The 16034-nt window shown below is 41.1% G+C and overlaps 1 protein-coding gene and 1 long non-coding RNA gene across 16 annotated transcripts in view; one reads left to right on the top strand and one right to left on the bottom strand.

Moving 5' to 3' along the window:
* plcb4a (phospholipase C, beta 4a) overlaps window positions 1-16034 on the bottom strand; it is a 560059-nt gene that overhangs the window by 54162 nt on the left and 489863 nt on the right. For all 15 annotated transcript variants that reach the window (XM_072581470.1, XM_072581466.1, XM_072581480.1 and 12 more), the window contains 2 exons: window positions 13646-13721; window positions 7949-8124 (listed from right to left, as the gene is read on the bottom strand). In XM_072581470.1, coding sequence (XP_072437571.1) covers window positions 7949-8124; window positions 13646-13721 — 252 coding nt within the window. The remainder of the gene's footprint in view (window positions 1-7948; window positions 8125-13645; window positions 13722-16034) is intronic.
* LOC140483306 (uncharacterized) overlaps window positions 1-16034 on the top strand; it is a 130890-nt gene that overhangs the window by 37218 nt on the left and 77638 nt on the right. The window lies entirely within an intron of this gene.

Here is a 16034-nt window from a genome sequence, read left to right as displayed (position 1 = left end):
CAAGTTTCAAGAGAATCTGCAGTGATTTAAAGGAAAATTATTTTGCAAAATGATTCTATTCTTACAAAGTGAATACTTTTTGTAGGGATTCTTGTCAATGGTGATTTAATTACAGAGACCTCCAATTTTTGCAAGTTTGGAACTCCAGTCAACCAATATTCCCAAGATCGAAGATAGAATATCCAAAATTTGTGTTGCCATTTACATTGTTTAGTTTGAGGTTTTACTCCACACTCCCAAAATTATGACAAGTTTTGAAAACCAAGTCTTGTAATTTGTCGCTTAACAGCAGAGGGAATTTTTGAAAAGGTTTACTCATGGGAAGTGAGTGTCGATGGCTGGCCAGCATCTATTGCTTATCACTAGATGCCTTCATCTGAGTGGCTTGTTCGACCATTTCAGAGAGCAGCTGGGAGGAATGCCCATTGATTTGATTTGTTTTATTATTGTCACATGTGCTGAGATACAGTGAAAATTCTTTTTTTTTTGCGCGCTATTCAGGCATATCATATCATATATATATATACACCAAGGTAACAGAACAAACTTCAAAATACAGTGTTATAGCTATAAAGGAAGTTGAAAGAGAGATCAACTTTAATATTTAACAATCAAAAGTCTGACAACAGCAGGGAAGAAGTTGTTGTTGAATCTGTTTGTACATTCGATCATGGCTGATATGTTTCTCAACCCCATTCTCCTGCTTTCCCCCATAACCCTTGATCCCTTACTAATGAAGAATTATCTATCTCTGTCTTAATTACAGTCAATGGCTTGGTCTCACAATCCTCTAGGGTAATATATTTCACAGATTAACCAGCCTCTGGCTGAAGAAATTACTCATCTCAGTTCAAAAGGGTCGTCCCTTCACTCTGAGGATGTGCCCTTGGGTCCTGAGTCTTTCCTACTAGTGGAAACCTCTTCTCCATATTCACTCGTTCCAGGGTTCTCAGTATTCAATATGTTTCAATCAGATCCTCCCTCATCTTTCTAAATTCCAACGACACAGAACCTGACTCCTCAACCACTCCTCGTATGACAAAGCCTTCATCTCCGGGATCGTTCTTGTAAACTTTTGTCCAGATCGCCTCCAACTCCAGCACATTCTTCCTTAGATTTGGGATGTCTACAATGTTTTCCGCCCAATTTACAATGCTTTCATATCATCCGCAAATTTGGAAATTAGAGACGTTAAATATGTTCATTTTAGAGTTCATTCTTAATGACATCAAAATAGCTGGGGTGTGCAAACACCTGACTGTGTAGTGATAAACGGCTCCATTTCGGAATGGCAGGCAGTGACCAGTGGGGTACTGCAGGGATCAGTGCTGGGACCGCAGCTTTTTACAATATATATTAATGATATAGAAGATGGTATTAGTAATAACATTAGCAAATTTGCTGATAATACTAAGCTGGATAGCAGGGTGAAAAGTGAGGAGGATGTTAGGAGATTACAGGGTGACCTGGACAGATTAGGTGAGTGGTCAGATACATGGCAGATGCAGTTTAATGTGGATAAATGTATGGTTATCCACTTTGGTGGCAAGAACAGGAAGGCAGATTACTACCTAAATGGAATCAATTTAGGTAAAGGGGCAGTACAGAGAGATCTGGTTGTTCTTGTACACCAGTCAATGAAGGTAATCATGCAGGTACAGCAGGTAGTGAAGAAGGCTAATAGCATGCTGGCCTTCATAACAAGAGGGATTGAGTATAGAAGCAAAGAGGTTCTTCTGCAGCTGTACAGGGCCCTGGTGAGACCACACCTGGAGTATTGTGTACAGTTCTGGTCTCCAAATTTGGGGAAAGACATTCTGGCTATTGAGGGAGTGCAGCGTAGGTTCACGAGGTCAATTCCTGGAATGGCGGGACTACCTTACACTGAAAGACTGGAGTGACTGGGCTTCTATACCCTTGAGTTTAGAAGACTGAGAGGGGATCTGATTGAGACATATAAGATTATTAAAGGATTGGACACTCTGGAGGCAGGAAACATGTTTTCGCTGATGGGTGAGTGCCGAACCAGAGGACACAGCTTAAAAATATGGGGTAGACCATTTAGGACAGAGATGAGGAGAAACTTCTTCACCCAGAGAGTGGTGGCTGTGTGGAATGCTCTTCCCCAGAGGGCAGTGGAGGTCCAGTCTCTGGATTCATTTAAGAAAGAGTTGGATAGAGCTCTCAAGGATAGTGGAATCAAGGGTTATGGAGATAAGGCAGGAATAGAATACTGATTAAGGATGATCAGCCATGATCATATTGAATGGTGGTGCAGGCTCGAAGGGCAGAATGGCCTACTCCTGCATCTGTTGTCTATTGCTACTCTCCTATCAAAGCCCATACCTCAATAATAAGGAAGAACATAGAACCCATAACTATTAATCAGTCTCCAGGCATAGCTTGATTAATGGTCTGATGTCTTGATTAATGATCCTGCCCGAAACATTGACTTGCCTCCTCCTCGGATGCTCTCTGACCTGTTGTGTTTTCTACAGCGCCACACTGTATCGACTGTAGCACCATGATCAACAATAGTAAGGCTGAAGAATGTGGCAATGTAAACACAATGACCAGTGCATATATAAATGTTAAGTACTTACAATCAAATGTTTTCAAGGTTCTACACCCTAATTATATTCCAACAGCACATGCATCAAACACTTGAGCTTTGCACTCTAATTGGAGATGCAGTTTTGATGCGTTCATTGTATTACAGCCTTCCAAACATTTATTATCCATTATTCTGATTGTACCAAAGCTGTGGAAACTCAAGATAACTAATTCTAAAGCACTGTCACTTTAATAACCTTGCAACTGAACAAAACTATTTACAAACAGTTGCTTAGCCATTTGTCTCTCACCTCCTCAACCACAGCATCTACGTCCTCAACTCTTCTTTGCTTTGTCCAATACCTAAATGCTCTGTACACGTTAAATTAATATCTTTTCTTATAGTTTGGATTTAAAACAGTGGTATCCATGAGTTGACTTATTTTCTATTGTGCAGTGGTTTAATAACTAAATCGATCGGTCTTTTGAGAACCATGTTAAGCCAGTTTGTGTCTCCTGGAGTGTTAGTGAACGTTTGTGTAAATTGTGGAATTTTGCCCCAGAAGAGATAAGACATTAGCTTGCTTTGAGGTTTAGGATATTTAAGGATTGATTTCAGCTCAGAAAAACCTAGAGATGGTGAAGTTTTTCAGCAGTTTGAAAAAGCCCTGATTAGAATCAGCTGCAACAATAGTTTCTCCTGGAAAAAAGGGATTATTCAGAGTAGATAAGAATAAGTTATCTCAGTGAAGGAGCTTAGTTGGTGAAATTTCCAGACCAGGAATATTCAGTTAGAAACCTGCATTTGTTCTTCAAAGCCGAGTAAGTCTAAGATCTCAGTTGTGTAAATATTCCAGAAAAACTGAAAAGAAGCAGTTCGGTCAAGCCTACAGATTTGATAGAGTTAGGAAATTTCTCTGGTTTTTGAGTAACTGTAAAGTGATAGGGTTGGGAAGTAGCCAGGATTTTGTTTTGCCGTGTGTTTTGAAACCTTTCCAACAGTTTTCGATTTAAATAGCTTTGTCTGTTTTTTTTAAAAAGTAAAACTTCTGTTTTATTGTTGAAGACAAACTGCAGTCTGGAATGTTTACGTGTCAGAGAAAGACCACCAGATTAGATTGCAAAACAAGGAATCTATCAAGCCAGATTTAATTCTGGCAGCTGACTTGTCCAGAAGGAACAACAACTGGAATCATAAAACTGAGTGCAGAATGATCTCAAGCCCCTGTACTCTTTGTTTTTTTGGCAAAACTTCATCTGGACCCATATTTGATCCTTGGATCATTGGTGTGGATGTGTGCTAGCGTTTCCCTTCAGTTTGTAACATGGTAATCCCAACATGTTGATGAGGTTTAAAAGCACCACCAGACCAATCTTTCACACCCATTTTAACAAACAGAAAACCCTCATTTAATCACACATTCAAAGGCCACCTTACTGAGAAATTTACTCCCTCTTGAGTTCCCACTGTCTGGAGTTAATCCAATGACACTGGAATTTGTCAGCAAAATTTTGTTTTATTAACATGTGGGATGTGGATGTTGCTTAATAGGGGAGGCAATGATTTAGTGGTATTATTGCTAGATTTATTAATCAAAAAACTCAGCTAATGTTCTGGAGACCTGGGATCAAATCCCACCATGGCAGGCAATTCAATTTAAAAAAAAATCTGGAATTAACAATCTACTGATGACCATGAAGCTGTTGTCAGAAAAAACCCATCTGGTTCACTAATGTTCTTCAGGGAAGGAAATCTGCCATCCTCACCTCGTCTAGCCTACATGTGATTCTAGACCCATAGCAATGTGGTTGACTCTCAATTGCCCTCTGAAATGGCCAAGCAAGCTATTCAATTACAAAGCCTCTTCAAGGCCAACTAGGGATGGGCAATCAATGCTGGTCAGCCAGCAACATCCACATCCCACATGTTAATAAAACAAAATTTTGCTGACGAATTCCAGTGTCATTGGATTAACTCCAGACAGTGGGAACTCAAGAGGGAGTACAATTTCTCAGTAAGGTGGCCTTTGAATGTGTGATTAAATTAGGGTTTTCTGTTTGTTAAAATGGGTATAAAAGATTGGTCTGGTTGTGGTGGCCTGGTGGTGCTTTTAAACCTCATCAACACAATGGGATTACCTTGTTAGAAACTGAAAGAACTGTGGATGCTGGAAATCAGAAACAAAAACAGAAGTTGCTGGAAATGCTCAGCAGGTCTGGCAGCTTCTGTGAAGAGAAATCAGAGTTAATGTTTCAGCTCCAGTGTCTCTTCCTCAGAACTGATGGTAGCTAGGAAAAGGTTGGTTTTTATGCAGAAGGTAGGACCAGTGTAGAGGGTAAGGAGAGCGTGATGGGTGGAGATAGAGACCAAAGACAGGAAAGAGCAGTTGGACAGACAAAGGAAGGGATAAGGATCAGCCTGGGAAAGTGAATAGCTACTAGTGGGGACTATTAGTGGCTAATAATGTGTTATATGTAATAGTAGACCATGTGATAGTAAGGTGTATGATGTTAGAGGGATGTCAGGAAAAAGTGCCTCAAGCTCTAAAACTGTTGAACTCGATATTGAGTTCAGAAGGCTGTAGAATCGCCAAGTGGAAAATGAGGTGCTGTTCTTCCATCTGGCGCTAAGCTGCACTGGAGCACTGCAGCAAGCCTGAGACAGAGATGTTGGCCAGGATTACATGCTGTTCCTCTCATCAGAACTTTGGAACATCCCTAGTTGCTAAGTGACTGCTGCTTTCAAGGGCAACTATAATAACTCGGTGACTGTAAGCTGATTTTTAAAATTTTATTCATTCATGGAATGTGGACATTAGTGGCTGAACTGGTGTTGGTTGCTCATCCCTAATTGTCCTGAAAGAGATGCTGAGTGGCCTTCTTGAACCACTGCAGTCCTTGGGACGAAGGTCACCCACAATGTTTTTCAGGAGCTAAGTTCCAGGATTTTGACTCAGTGACAATGAAGGAACAGTGATATAGTCAGGATGGCATGAGCCTTGGAGAGTGAGTTCCAGAATGAAGTTTTATCCAGTGACACTGAAAGCACAACAACATACTTCCAACTTAGGATGCTGAGTGGCTTGAAGAGGGTATATGAAGTAGAATGAGAAACAGTGCATATCCAAGTGTTTCTTAAACACATTGTGGATTTCTGCCTCTACTAACCATTCAGTGAGGTTCAGATCCCCCACACACTCCAGATATCAATATTTCTTCTTAACTCCCTCACAGAATCAGAGAAATATATTTGATTTATCTTGCTTGATTTAACAATTTCTGAAAAAAATAAATCTTATGGTTTATATTATGGGCAATATAGGAATTCCTAAAGTTCACAGTCAAGGAAAATAATCTCGAAATAGGAGATGGACAAATAAAATTCACATATTACGAAAAAGGAGCAATGAGTAAGGTTCTGTGGATAAACGGGATTTCAATTGAGACTTGTTACATCACTAATCATCCGTTTACCAGAGTAGGAAGAAGGAGTCAGTCAGAGAGATGTACAGCACGGAAACAGACCCTTCGGTCCAACCCGTCTATACTGACCAGATATCCCAACCCAATCTAGTCCCACCTGACAGCACCCGGCCCATATCCCTCCAAACCCTTCTTATTCATATACCAATCCAAATGCCCTTTAAATGTTGCAATTGTACCAGCCTCCACCACTTCCTCTGGCAGCTCATTCCGTACACGTACCACCCTCTGTGTGAAAAAGTTGCCCTGTAGGTCGCTTTTATATCTTTCCCCTCTCACCCTAAACCTATGCCCTCTAGTTCTGGACTCCCCGACCACAGGGAAAAGGCTTTGCCTATTTATCCTATCCATGCTCCTCATAATTTTGTAAACCTCTATAAGGTCATCCCTCAGCCTCCAGGGAAAACAGCCCCAGCCTATTCAGCCTCTCCCTGTAGCTCAAATCCTCCAACCCTGGCAACATCCTTGTAAATCTTTTCTGAACCCTTTCAAGTTTCACAACATCTTTCCGATAGGAAGGAGACCAGAATTGTACACAATATTCCAACAGTGGCCTAACCAATGTCCTGTTCAGCTGCAACATGACCTCCCAACTCCTATACTCAATACGCTGACCAATAAAGGAAAGCATACCAAACATCTTCTTCACTATCCTATCTACCTGCGACTCCACTTTCAAAGAGCTATGAACCTGCACTCCAAGGTCTCTTTGCTCAGCAACACTCCCTAGGACCTTACCATTAAGTGTATAAGTCCTGCTAAGATTTGCTTTCCCATTTGCATTTCATAATTCAGTATAAATTCCAGTCTGCCCTCTCCCCTTCTTGATTAAATCTACTTAGTGGGGGAAAGCCCCCACCAAATCACCCAGAATTGTCAACAAATTGATAACAGAGGAAAACCCATCTTGTGTCAAATAACCCACCACCAAATCACCCCACTAACAAATTAAAGCAAACAGCTAGCTAGGGCAGTGCAACAGTGAAGCAAGTAAAGGAAGAAGGGAGAGGACTAAATTAAAATGGATTTGGAGGTGAAAATAATGCATTCCAACAGCCAAGGTGCGCCCCTCTTGTTCAAGATGGCACTGACACTGGGCGACTCCTTGCCATCCCCCTTTAGCAGATTTTATTCTAACATTTCTTTGAACCGATACACACTTTTAAACCTAAATTCTAAGTTTGTAAAAATTACTAATAACGTTCCTTTCAAATAATATTGATCTTGTTAATGTTGATCTTGCTTCACACGTCCCCTGTGCAGTGTAACCTATATGCCTCACTACATCTCAGCAATCCATGATCTATGTGTCCTTGCTTACTATGATCTGCCTGTACTGCTTACACACAAAGCCTTTCACTGTACTTATGTACACATGACTACGATAAATCAAATCAAATCAAATCTAAATAACTCAAGGGTGTTAGTGCATACAGTGTGCTCCCTTGCTATAGACATCAGGGGTCAGACGTAGCTGTGGAAGAGGGCCAGGAAAAGTTAGCCTTTCTACTTTTATATTCGAAAGTGTTATCACACAAAACGGAATGGCTTTTTTCTCCCAACACCAAACCACCTGTGGTATTTGTCACAGGTAAATCACCACCATTAAATCACCCATGGTATTCCATTGATTAATTTCCACGCAAAGTCTGTTAAGAGCAGTGCAGACCATCAAAGGTGAGGGAGACGTAGGGAGAGAGGCGGGGAGCTGAATCAAAATGGAATTGGAAGGGGAGATAAGATTCTCCACCTCTTGTGGTGCACATCCCTCTCGAAATGTATTGGTGGATACCAGATACTCCCTCTCCAAGGATACCCACGTGCAAACATAGCTGCAGAAGAGGGGAAGTCAGGAACTTTGACCTAAAGAAAAAAATAAGTTTTCTTAATATCAAACAATTGTTTTACACACCTATCATGAATAAGTTTCAGGTGCTGGCTTTGTTGCTCATGCATACTGATGAGCAGTTTCTTCAACAAATCGCACTGCTGGCTTAAATGAAGATCCTTCAGTTCCTGCTCTTCTGCACAATGTATATTTATCATTTCTGACCACTCCTTAGTTTGCTGAGTAACAATCTCCTTCACCTGTCAAAAGAAAAACATAATGCGCATCACACATAACCTGCAATTAGATTTATTGGGTGGTGGTTATGCCAGTTAATATTGATATTTGAACTCAAATTACATCGTTTTAACTGGATGTTGGAGATATGTGTTCGAGAATTAAAGAATATTAGCAGGATTATAAATGAACTGAAATTTATTTATAATTTGTTGTTTCATATGAAGATTTCAATAAACAAAGTTTCTGGTGCGAATTGGCATCATTGTGGTTGCACACAACTAATGGGAGTGAAAAATGGTGCAAGGGCAGAAATTATTGGAATGGACTAAACTGTTGTGATGATACTATGGCTTTAGGAGGTGTATTTTGTCTTTTTTTATCAAGAGAGGTTGAGACAGAGATGCAGCGATCTGTTCCAAACCAATAAAGTGAACAGCTTGTGACGTCTTGTTTTTTGGAAGTTAGAACAACAGAAGCAGCCTGAATGGGTGGGGTCAGGCTCCCACAGACCTAGGGTTTTACGATAGCTATCAGTAGTTGTTGGGGTTTTGAAGTTGCCATGGATCTCTCCCTGGTACAGCAAAACACATGAATTCTCTCATTCTCTCTGCGCCAGAATTTTCCTTGATGTACTTTTCTCCTGGACTGGAGACACATTGCATGTGAGATAATCTAGTTTACTGAATTTGCCTTTGCCAAGGGTTGGTTATGGGATGTTACTGTATTGGAACAATTGCTGTTTAGCAGTTAAATTATCTTTATTATTCTGTCGAGTTTTCCAATAGAGTTAATTAGATCAATTCTTCTTTCTTTGGTTTGTGTTTTAAGTGTGGAGTAGAAATAAAGTGTATTTTGCTTAAAGCTGAATAGTGTAACCAATTGAATTATACTTTCCTTTAAATAAGAAAAAGTTAGGGTCTACACTATCTCCTTGATACATCAGAAGTGGGTTTGTACATCATATTATCATAAAATAAAGTTTCTGAAAATCTTTGAAAAGCCATTTACAGTGTTTGTTGGGGTGCTACGTGTCTCCTAATAAATCAGAACTTCAAGCTTCAATATTTAATCACTATAATTTCAAATGGTGATAAAATGGATGCACACTTTGAAAATTTCCAATTTTTTGATATGTTGCTCCTCCATGTGAGTACTTGGAATTGCTCTGATAGGAGCCCAGTCTGTATTCCACATCTCGCAATTAGTGGCCATGTGCTATCTAGCTTCCAAGCTCTGAAATTTCCTCCTGAAAGCTCATGGTATCGCAAAGAACAATAAGCACAGTAACAGGCCCTTCGGCCCTCCAAGCCTGTGCTGACGCATTTCGTGTGTCCATACTAAAATTGTCTTCAGTTACAGGATCCGTATCCCTCTATTCCCTTTCCTATTCATGTGTTCGTCCAGGTGCTTCCTGAGTGCTGCTATTGTATCTGCTTCCACCACCTCCTCTGGCAGCACCTTCTACGCACTCACAACCGTATGTGTGAAAAACCTACCTTCACTTCTCTTTCCTCCTTTACGATAAAGACATGGACTATTTTCGAAATGGGGAGCAAATTCAGAAATCTGAAGTGCAAAGGAACTTCAGAGTCCTAGTCCAGGATTCTCTTAAGGTAAACTTGCAGGTTGACTTGGTAGTTGGAAGGCAAATACAATGTTGTAATTCATCTCAAAAAAACTAGAATGTAAAAGCAGGGATATACTTCTCAGGCTTTATCAGGCTCTGGTCAGACCACTTTTAGAGTTTTCTGAGCAATTTTGGGCCCTGTGCCTCAGGAAGGATGAACTGGCCCTAGAGTGAGTCCAGAGGAGGTTCATGAGAATGATCCCAAGCTTAGCATATGAGGAAGGTTTGAGGACTCTAGGACTATACTTGATGCAGTTCAGAAGAATGAGGGGGGAATCTGATTGAAACGTACAAGAAACTGGACATCTGGACAGAGTGGACGTTGGGAAGATCTTTCCATTGGCAGGAGAGAAGAAGACCTGAGAGCACAGCCTTAGAGTAAAGGGAAGACCCTTAGAATGGAGATAAGGAGAAACTTCTTTAGCCAGAGCGTGGTATGTCTGTGGAATTCATTGCCACAGAATGCTGAGGAGGCCAGGTCATTGAGTATATTTAAAACAGAGATGGATAAGTTCTTGATTGCCAAGGGGATTAAAGGTTACGGGGAGAATGGGGTTAAGAAACCTATCAGCCATGATCAAGTGGTGCAGCAGACTCAATGGTCGATTGGCTTAATTTCTGCTCCTGTGGTCTTATGGATATCCCCTAAAACCTTCCTCGTTGACTGACCACTAGGTCAACTGTCCAAATTCTCCTGATTTAACTTGGTGTCAGTTTGTGTTTGCTAATGCTCTTGGGAAGCATTTTTACGATGACTTATTACATTAAAGAGGCTGTACAAAAGTTGTTGCTAACTACTAAGATCAGACATTTCATAATACAACCGTATGTACCCAAATTTAGACCCATGAACTCTTCAGCAGAAGAATATGGTGCTGCCTGTTTCATTCACCTTTTGGACAGAATGTTTTGTGCATCGATCTAGACATATAGTGAAGATTACTGGATGAACAGAATGATGCTGAACAGTGTCATAGCAAAACTTGGTTGAAACATATCTCTTCTTAAGGGGCTTGACAGGGTCAATGCTGAGAGGATGTTTCCGCTCTTGGGACCAGAGGGCGTTGTCTCAGAATAAAGGGGCAACACCTCTCCCCCACTCCACCTCCATCCATGGCCCAAAGGATCATTTCAAATCTGGCAGAGATTTTCCTGCACATCCTCCCACCTCATTTACTGCATCCGTTGCTCTCAATGTGCTCTCCTCTCCAGGATGCCAACTCACGGAACGCTTCCGAGAACATCTCTGGTCAGCACACATCCAACAACCCCACTGCCCTGTGGCTGACCACTTCAATTCCCCCTCCCACTCCCCCAATGACATGCAAATCCTGACCCTCTTCCACTGCCAGATCAAAGCACCCCCCCACCCGCTAACTGGAGGAACCCTTCAACCACACGGCATCAACATCGACTTCACTAGTTTCCCAATCTCCCCTCCCCCCCCACCTCATCCCAGATCCAACCTTACAATTCAGCACTGCCCTCTTGACCTGACCTATCTGTCCATCTTCCTTCCAAGCTATCTACTCCACCCTCCCCACCAAGCTGTCACTATCACCTCCTAGCTGTATCTACCTATCGCCTTCACACCAATCTTACCCCAGCCCCACCCCCACCCCTCCATTTATCTCTCCGCCCCTTCCCCCTCCATATTTCTGATGATGGTCTTATGCCCAAAACGCCGACTCTCCTGCTCTTTGGATGCAGCCTGACCTGCTGTGCTTTTCCGGCCCCACACTTTTCAACTCAGAATTAAGGGGCATCAATTCAGCCTGAAGTGAGGAGGAATTTCTTCTCTGATGTCTTATAGTGCGTGGAACCCCTTGCCACAGAGAGCTGTGGGGGGCAGAGTCCTTGTGTAGACTTAAGGCTGCGATAAATAGATTCTCGATCAGTTGGGGGAATAAAGGGTTATGGAGAAAATACAGGAAAATGGCCTTATGGAATGTCAGATCTGCCATGATCCTAATGAATGGTGGAGCAGGACTGACGGACCGAACGGCCTTTCCTGTTAACACTTTGGTTCTAATTACCCTCTTTCAGAACATAAAGACAAAGTAAATGAACTTGCACTAACATAATGCCTTATAATGGTTCATGGGAACTTCCTGCAGCACTTGTGTTGAATGAATTACATTTTGCACTTAATGTTTTGCTGATAAACAGCAAGCGGATTTTTTAGATTTGCATTGTACAACAAGCAAGGTACAATAGCAATAGTACATCCATATGATTTGATTCCATATCTCCCTTTACCAGCAGTCCTACCCATTGACAAAATGAAAATGCTTCTCACTGTGATGGAAACTGACGCTACACTTTTGTGATTTCCCAATCCTCTTCTGAGTGATGTGAATAGCTAAAACTCATTCAAGCCTCTGGAAGTTTCTGCTTACAATTATTCCAGATAACTATCAACAGGAGCATCAAATGTGATGGCTTCAACTCTTCAAACATCTTGGATCAGTCAATACATTTCACGCACTGTCTCTCACTTCCCACAACATTTCTGAACAGTAGCATTATGATCTCTATCGGACACACTATGTGGTGGATTACCAATCTCAGTTGCTCCCTGGAAAGATGTCAAATGCAATTTCGTGTTTGCAAATTTCCAGTATTTCGCTTTTAGTTGAGTGTTTAATTCACTGCCACTTTCCTTCCACCTTGAACACGTTTTGCTCCTCTCTCTGACAGGATTTCCGTTTTTAATCTTTCAGCTTCTTAACCTTCATTGCTTTCTGCTCTCCCTCCTAATGCTTGATAAAGTGCTTGCCAAAACTGGTGGGGTGGGGTGTCTTGGCAGAATTGAAATGTTAACTATGTTTCTCTCTCCACAAACACTGTCAGACCTGCTGAATTTCTCCTGGAATATCTGTCTTTATTTCAGATTTCCAGCATTTTGCTTTTATTGGAGTTTGCAAGCTGCTGTTTCGTGGTATTAACATCTTGGTATGAAGTTCCTTTGCCTGTCAATCTAAGCCAGGTGCAGTCTGTTGGAGGCATAACTGCAGGAGGTCTGGGTTCAAGTCACCCCCACCACGATCCAGAGATGTGCAATAACATCTCTGATAAGGTTGGTTAGAAAATACTTACCTGGAGTAACATGCAGAAGAATGTCTTACAAGCACATTAAGCTTGTAAGTCCTTCAAAAATGATAAGTTTTGCCTTCGGGGAAGAAACAAATGGCAAAAGGAGAAAAATGTCCCTGGTTAGTAATAAATAATGTTCAATGATTTTATGAATAAGTAATGTTCAAGGAAATTATGATTGCATCTCATCCAACTTGCCAATAAATGGGTTTGTGCTAGTGTCAAGAACTCAGTTTCATTTGGTGGGTGTTTTCTGTACATAGCAAAACTGGCACTTATTAGTAAACTATTGTGAGACTATTTTAACTAATATTTGATTGAATAGCACCTTAGACTGCCAGTAATTTTTCTTTCCAAGAGATTTTGTTCATTTTAATACTGTACCAAGTCTTAGCACACAAATCTACTTGGGGAGAAATCCCTTGTGGTTGCTATGTTTGGAAAATATTAGCTCTTCCAATTTGAATACTAGTGAAAATAACAGGTGGATACTTTTAATATGCAGATTAGGTTCTAGATATAAACATTTACCAAACACATTTATTAAAACAAAATATTGTGTTCATTGAAGATCTGATATATAAATAGTGCTGGAGAAACTCAACAGGTCAGGTAGCATCTCTGGAGACAAAGAGAATTAACACCTTGAGTTTGATATGACTTTTCTTCAGAACTCCATAGTGAGCACAAATTTGTTTCTGAGTTACTGCTGATGTATCTATTCTTGCCCTATGTAAGCCATATTGCTGGCCATTCTACCAAATCATGTAGAACAGAATTTAATTGCACAGAAAAGTTAAAACTCAACATTCAAATACCTTTAGCTTGTGGTCTGAAGATAATGCTTCTATTTTGACCTCTGTTTCTTTCTTCAAGTCAATACAATTATTTTCTCTGGAAAATAAGGAAAATCAAATGAACAAGAATAACTTCTCTGCCCCCTTTCTCCCAGTTGCTGGTCACCAATTTACTGGTTTGTCTCAGGTGAACAGACAGCAAAAGTATGCACTTGTTCCAAAACATTTACTTTGTCCAGATAAGGGAGATTGTTAACCTTAACAATTCTGCATTGGGAATCACAGGATCATATCCCAGCTCCTGTCACCAAGGACAAAAATAATCCGGGTTCTGGAGCTGATTCTGTACTCGTAAGTATGGTGCTAGGACCATGCACTTGTGACATTATGGCATGTTAGTCACACACTGACAGTACATTTGAATATTATTATGATTCAAGCTACTCAGATCACAGCTAAGTGCACTGAGATTGGTGAGAGTGGTTAGAGAGTTGTTTGCATCAGACAAATGTGACCTATTTTAATAATGCAAATTTCACGTGGTCCCAGAGTGAAACCTCAGGGAAGGGTGAGGTTGCTAGATGCACTTTAGAGGCGAAATACTTAAGTTAATGCCTGGGAGGTGAAGGCTTCAGATGTTGAAAGTTAGGGATAGTGGTGGTGAAGTTTGTAGCTTCAAATCTAAAAGCAGTGGCTAGAAAGCTGTTGACATGGGCTTAACCTATGCACCCTCCAAAAGTGGCCCTCTGTCATCTCCATTTAGGCATTGAACACACATCCAGTTGTATTAGTGGTTACATCAAGCAGGTGGAAAATCACTGTTACGTTTAAGTTAAGATCTTTGTACAGCAGAACCTCTGACTCTGAAACCTCAAAAGGCTCAGTGTGCTGTTTCTTCCCTTTCCTTGTTCTTTTCGGGGTATAAGATTTCTGCCTGGAGCAGAACTTCCTAAACTGGGGGTCATGAAACGCACCATGCCCCTCCCACAACCTCCATGGGGTCAGGAGATATTTAGGGTCACGAGTTCAAAGGTGGCTGAGGAGCTCGGACTGATTTCTCACTTGTGTTTTCACGTAGTTATGTGTAGTCTCATGGACAACTCTGGTAATAAAACACAGTCTTTGAACCAAAACGTGTGTCTTTTCATTTGGTGAAACCTTGACTTTTCAATAATTACTCTCCCACGCTCAATCCGTTTACTCCCACAATAATCCCCATCCTACTCATCAACTGAAACCTCCAACCCCCCTCCTCTATATGCAGCATTAATGCAGGAGTGAAAGCAAATCTGTAAGTCTGGGCAGGCTGCCAAGTGTTATGAACAGGCCCCCAGGCGAAACCCCCCTATGTGTTATGGTTCCAGGTGGGAAAGTCCAAACAGGGATGAACTGGATCCCTTCTGTATTCACCTACTCCCACAGTAGGTCGGAACAAGGTTAATTTAAAAATAGAACACCCTGCCTCCCAGACCCAAATGTAATCCACGTCTTAAAAAGAGTTGATTTAAACAGGCTTTCTTGAGTTAACACAGTGTGAGTTCGTTCATTACTAAATGCGAGAATTATTAACACTGCACACATCCAGACAGATTAGAAATAAGAGTCGAAAATGAAGAAATTTTTAAAAAAACACAGGCAGATTAATGTCTGGATTGTTCGCAAAGAGCTGATAGTTGAATGTTGAGAAATGGAAATCACCGGTAGCATTAATGTCCATAATTGAACAGTTAATTTTGCTTTTGGTCTTGTTGACTGCCTTAAGTTCCTTTGCTCAGATTCCTTTTGTTTTAACATCTGTCCTTGGGTATTCTTCAAAGGGAAAAACACATAATGTACTCACCTTGCGTAGACTTCCTTCTCTACAGGACATTCATGAGCCAGATCAGTTTTTATGACAATTGAAAATGGTTACATTCAGCTAATCTAATGATCATGTAATCATTGTCGATTAACAATTGACAGAACTAGCAAACTTAAAAACAAATTGCAACACCTAGCAAGCATAGGGGTCTTGTGACATATTGGTCGTGTCTCGACATCTGGGTTGGAAGGTTAAAGTCCTTCCCACCCCAGAGGTGTGTCATGTCCGATTAGAAATCACACTGAAATGGTCAAGGGAATGCTGCAGGAAGTAACTGCTTTGAAATGAACATCACAAGTGTTCTTTCGAGTGCTGAACGCTGCGGCAATATTATCATGAATAAGAGAAGTCTGATCACATATCACTACTAGTTCACATGGCACTCCCTTCAGCACATGCATGACCTCACTCTTCACCCTTTCAGATCCTCCTCCCCCCTTCTTACAGCCTCTTTCTCCTTGCTAATGCAGCCCCTCTTTCCTGCTATTTAAGTGCCCACATTTGAAGCTGAGATTTTGTCTCCTCACTACCACTCTACAGACCACTGGC

This window comes from Chiloscyllium punctatum, chromosome 11 (assembly GCF_047496795.1).
Source record: "Chiloscyllium punctatum isolate Juve2018m chromosome 11, sChiPun1.3, whole genome shotgun sequence".
Classification (NCBI taxonomy): Eukaryota; Metazoa; Chordata; class Chondrichthyes; order Orectolobiformes; family Hemiscylliidae; genus Chiloscyllium; species Chiloscyllium punctatum.
This window is presented reverse-complemented; position numbering and strand designations above follow the sequence as displayed.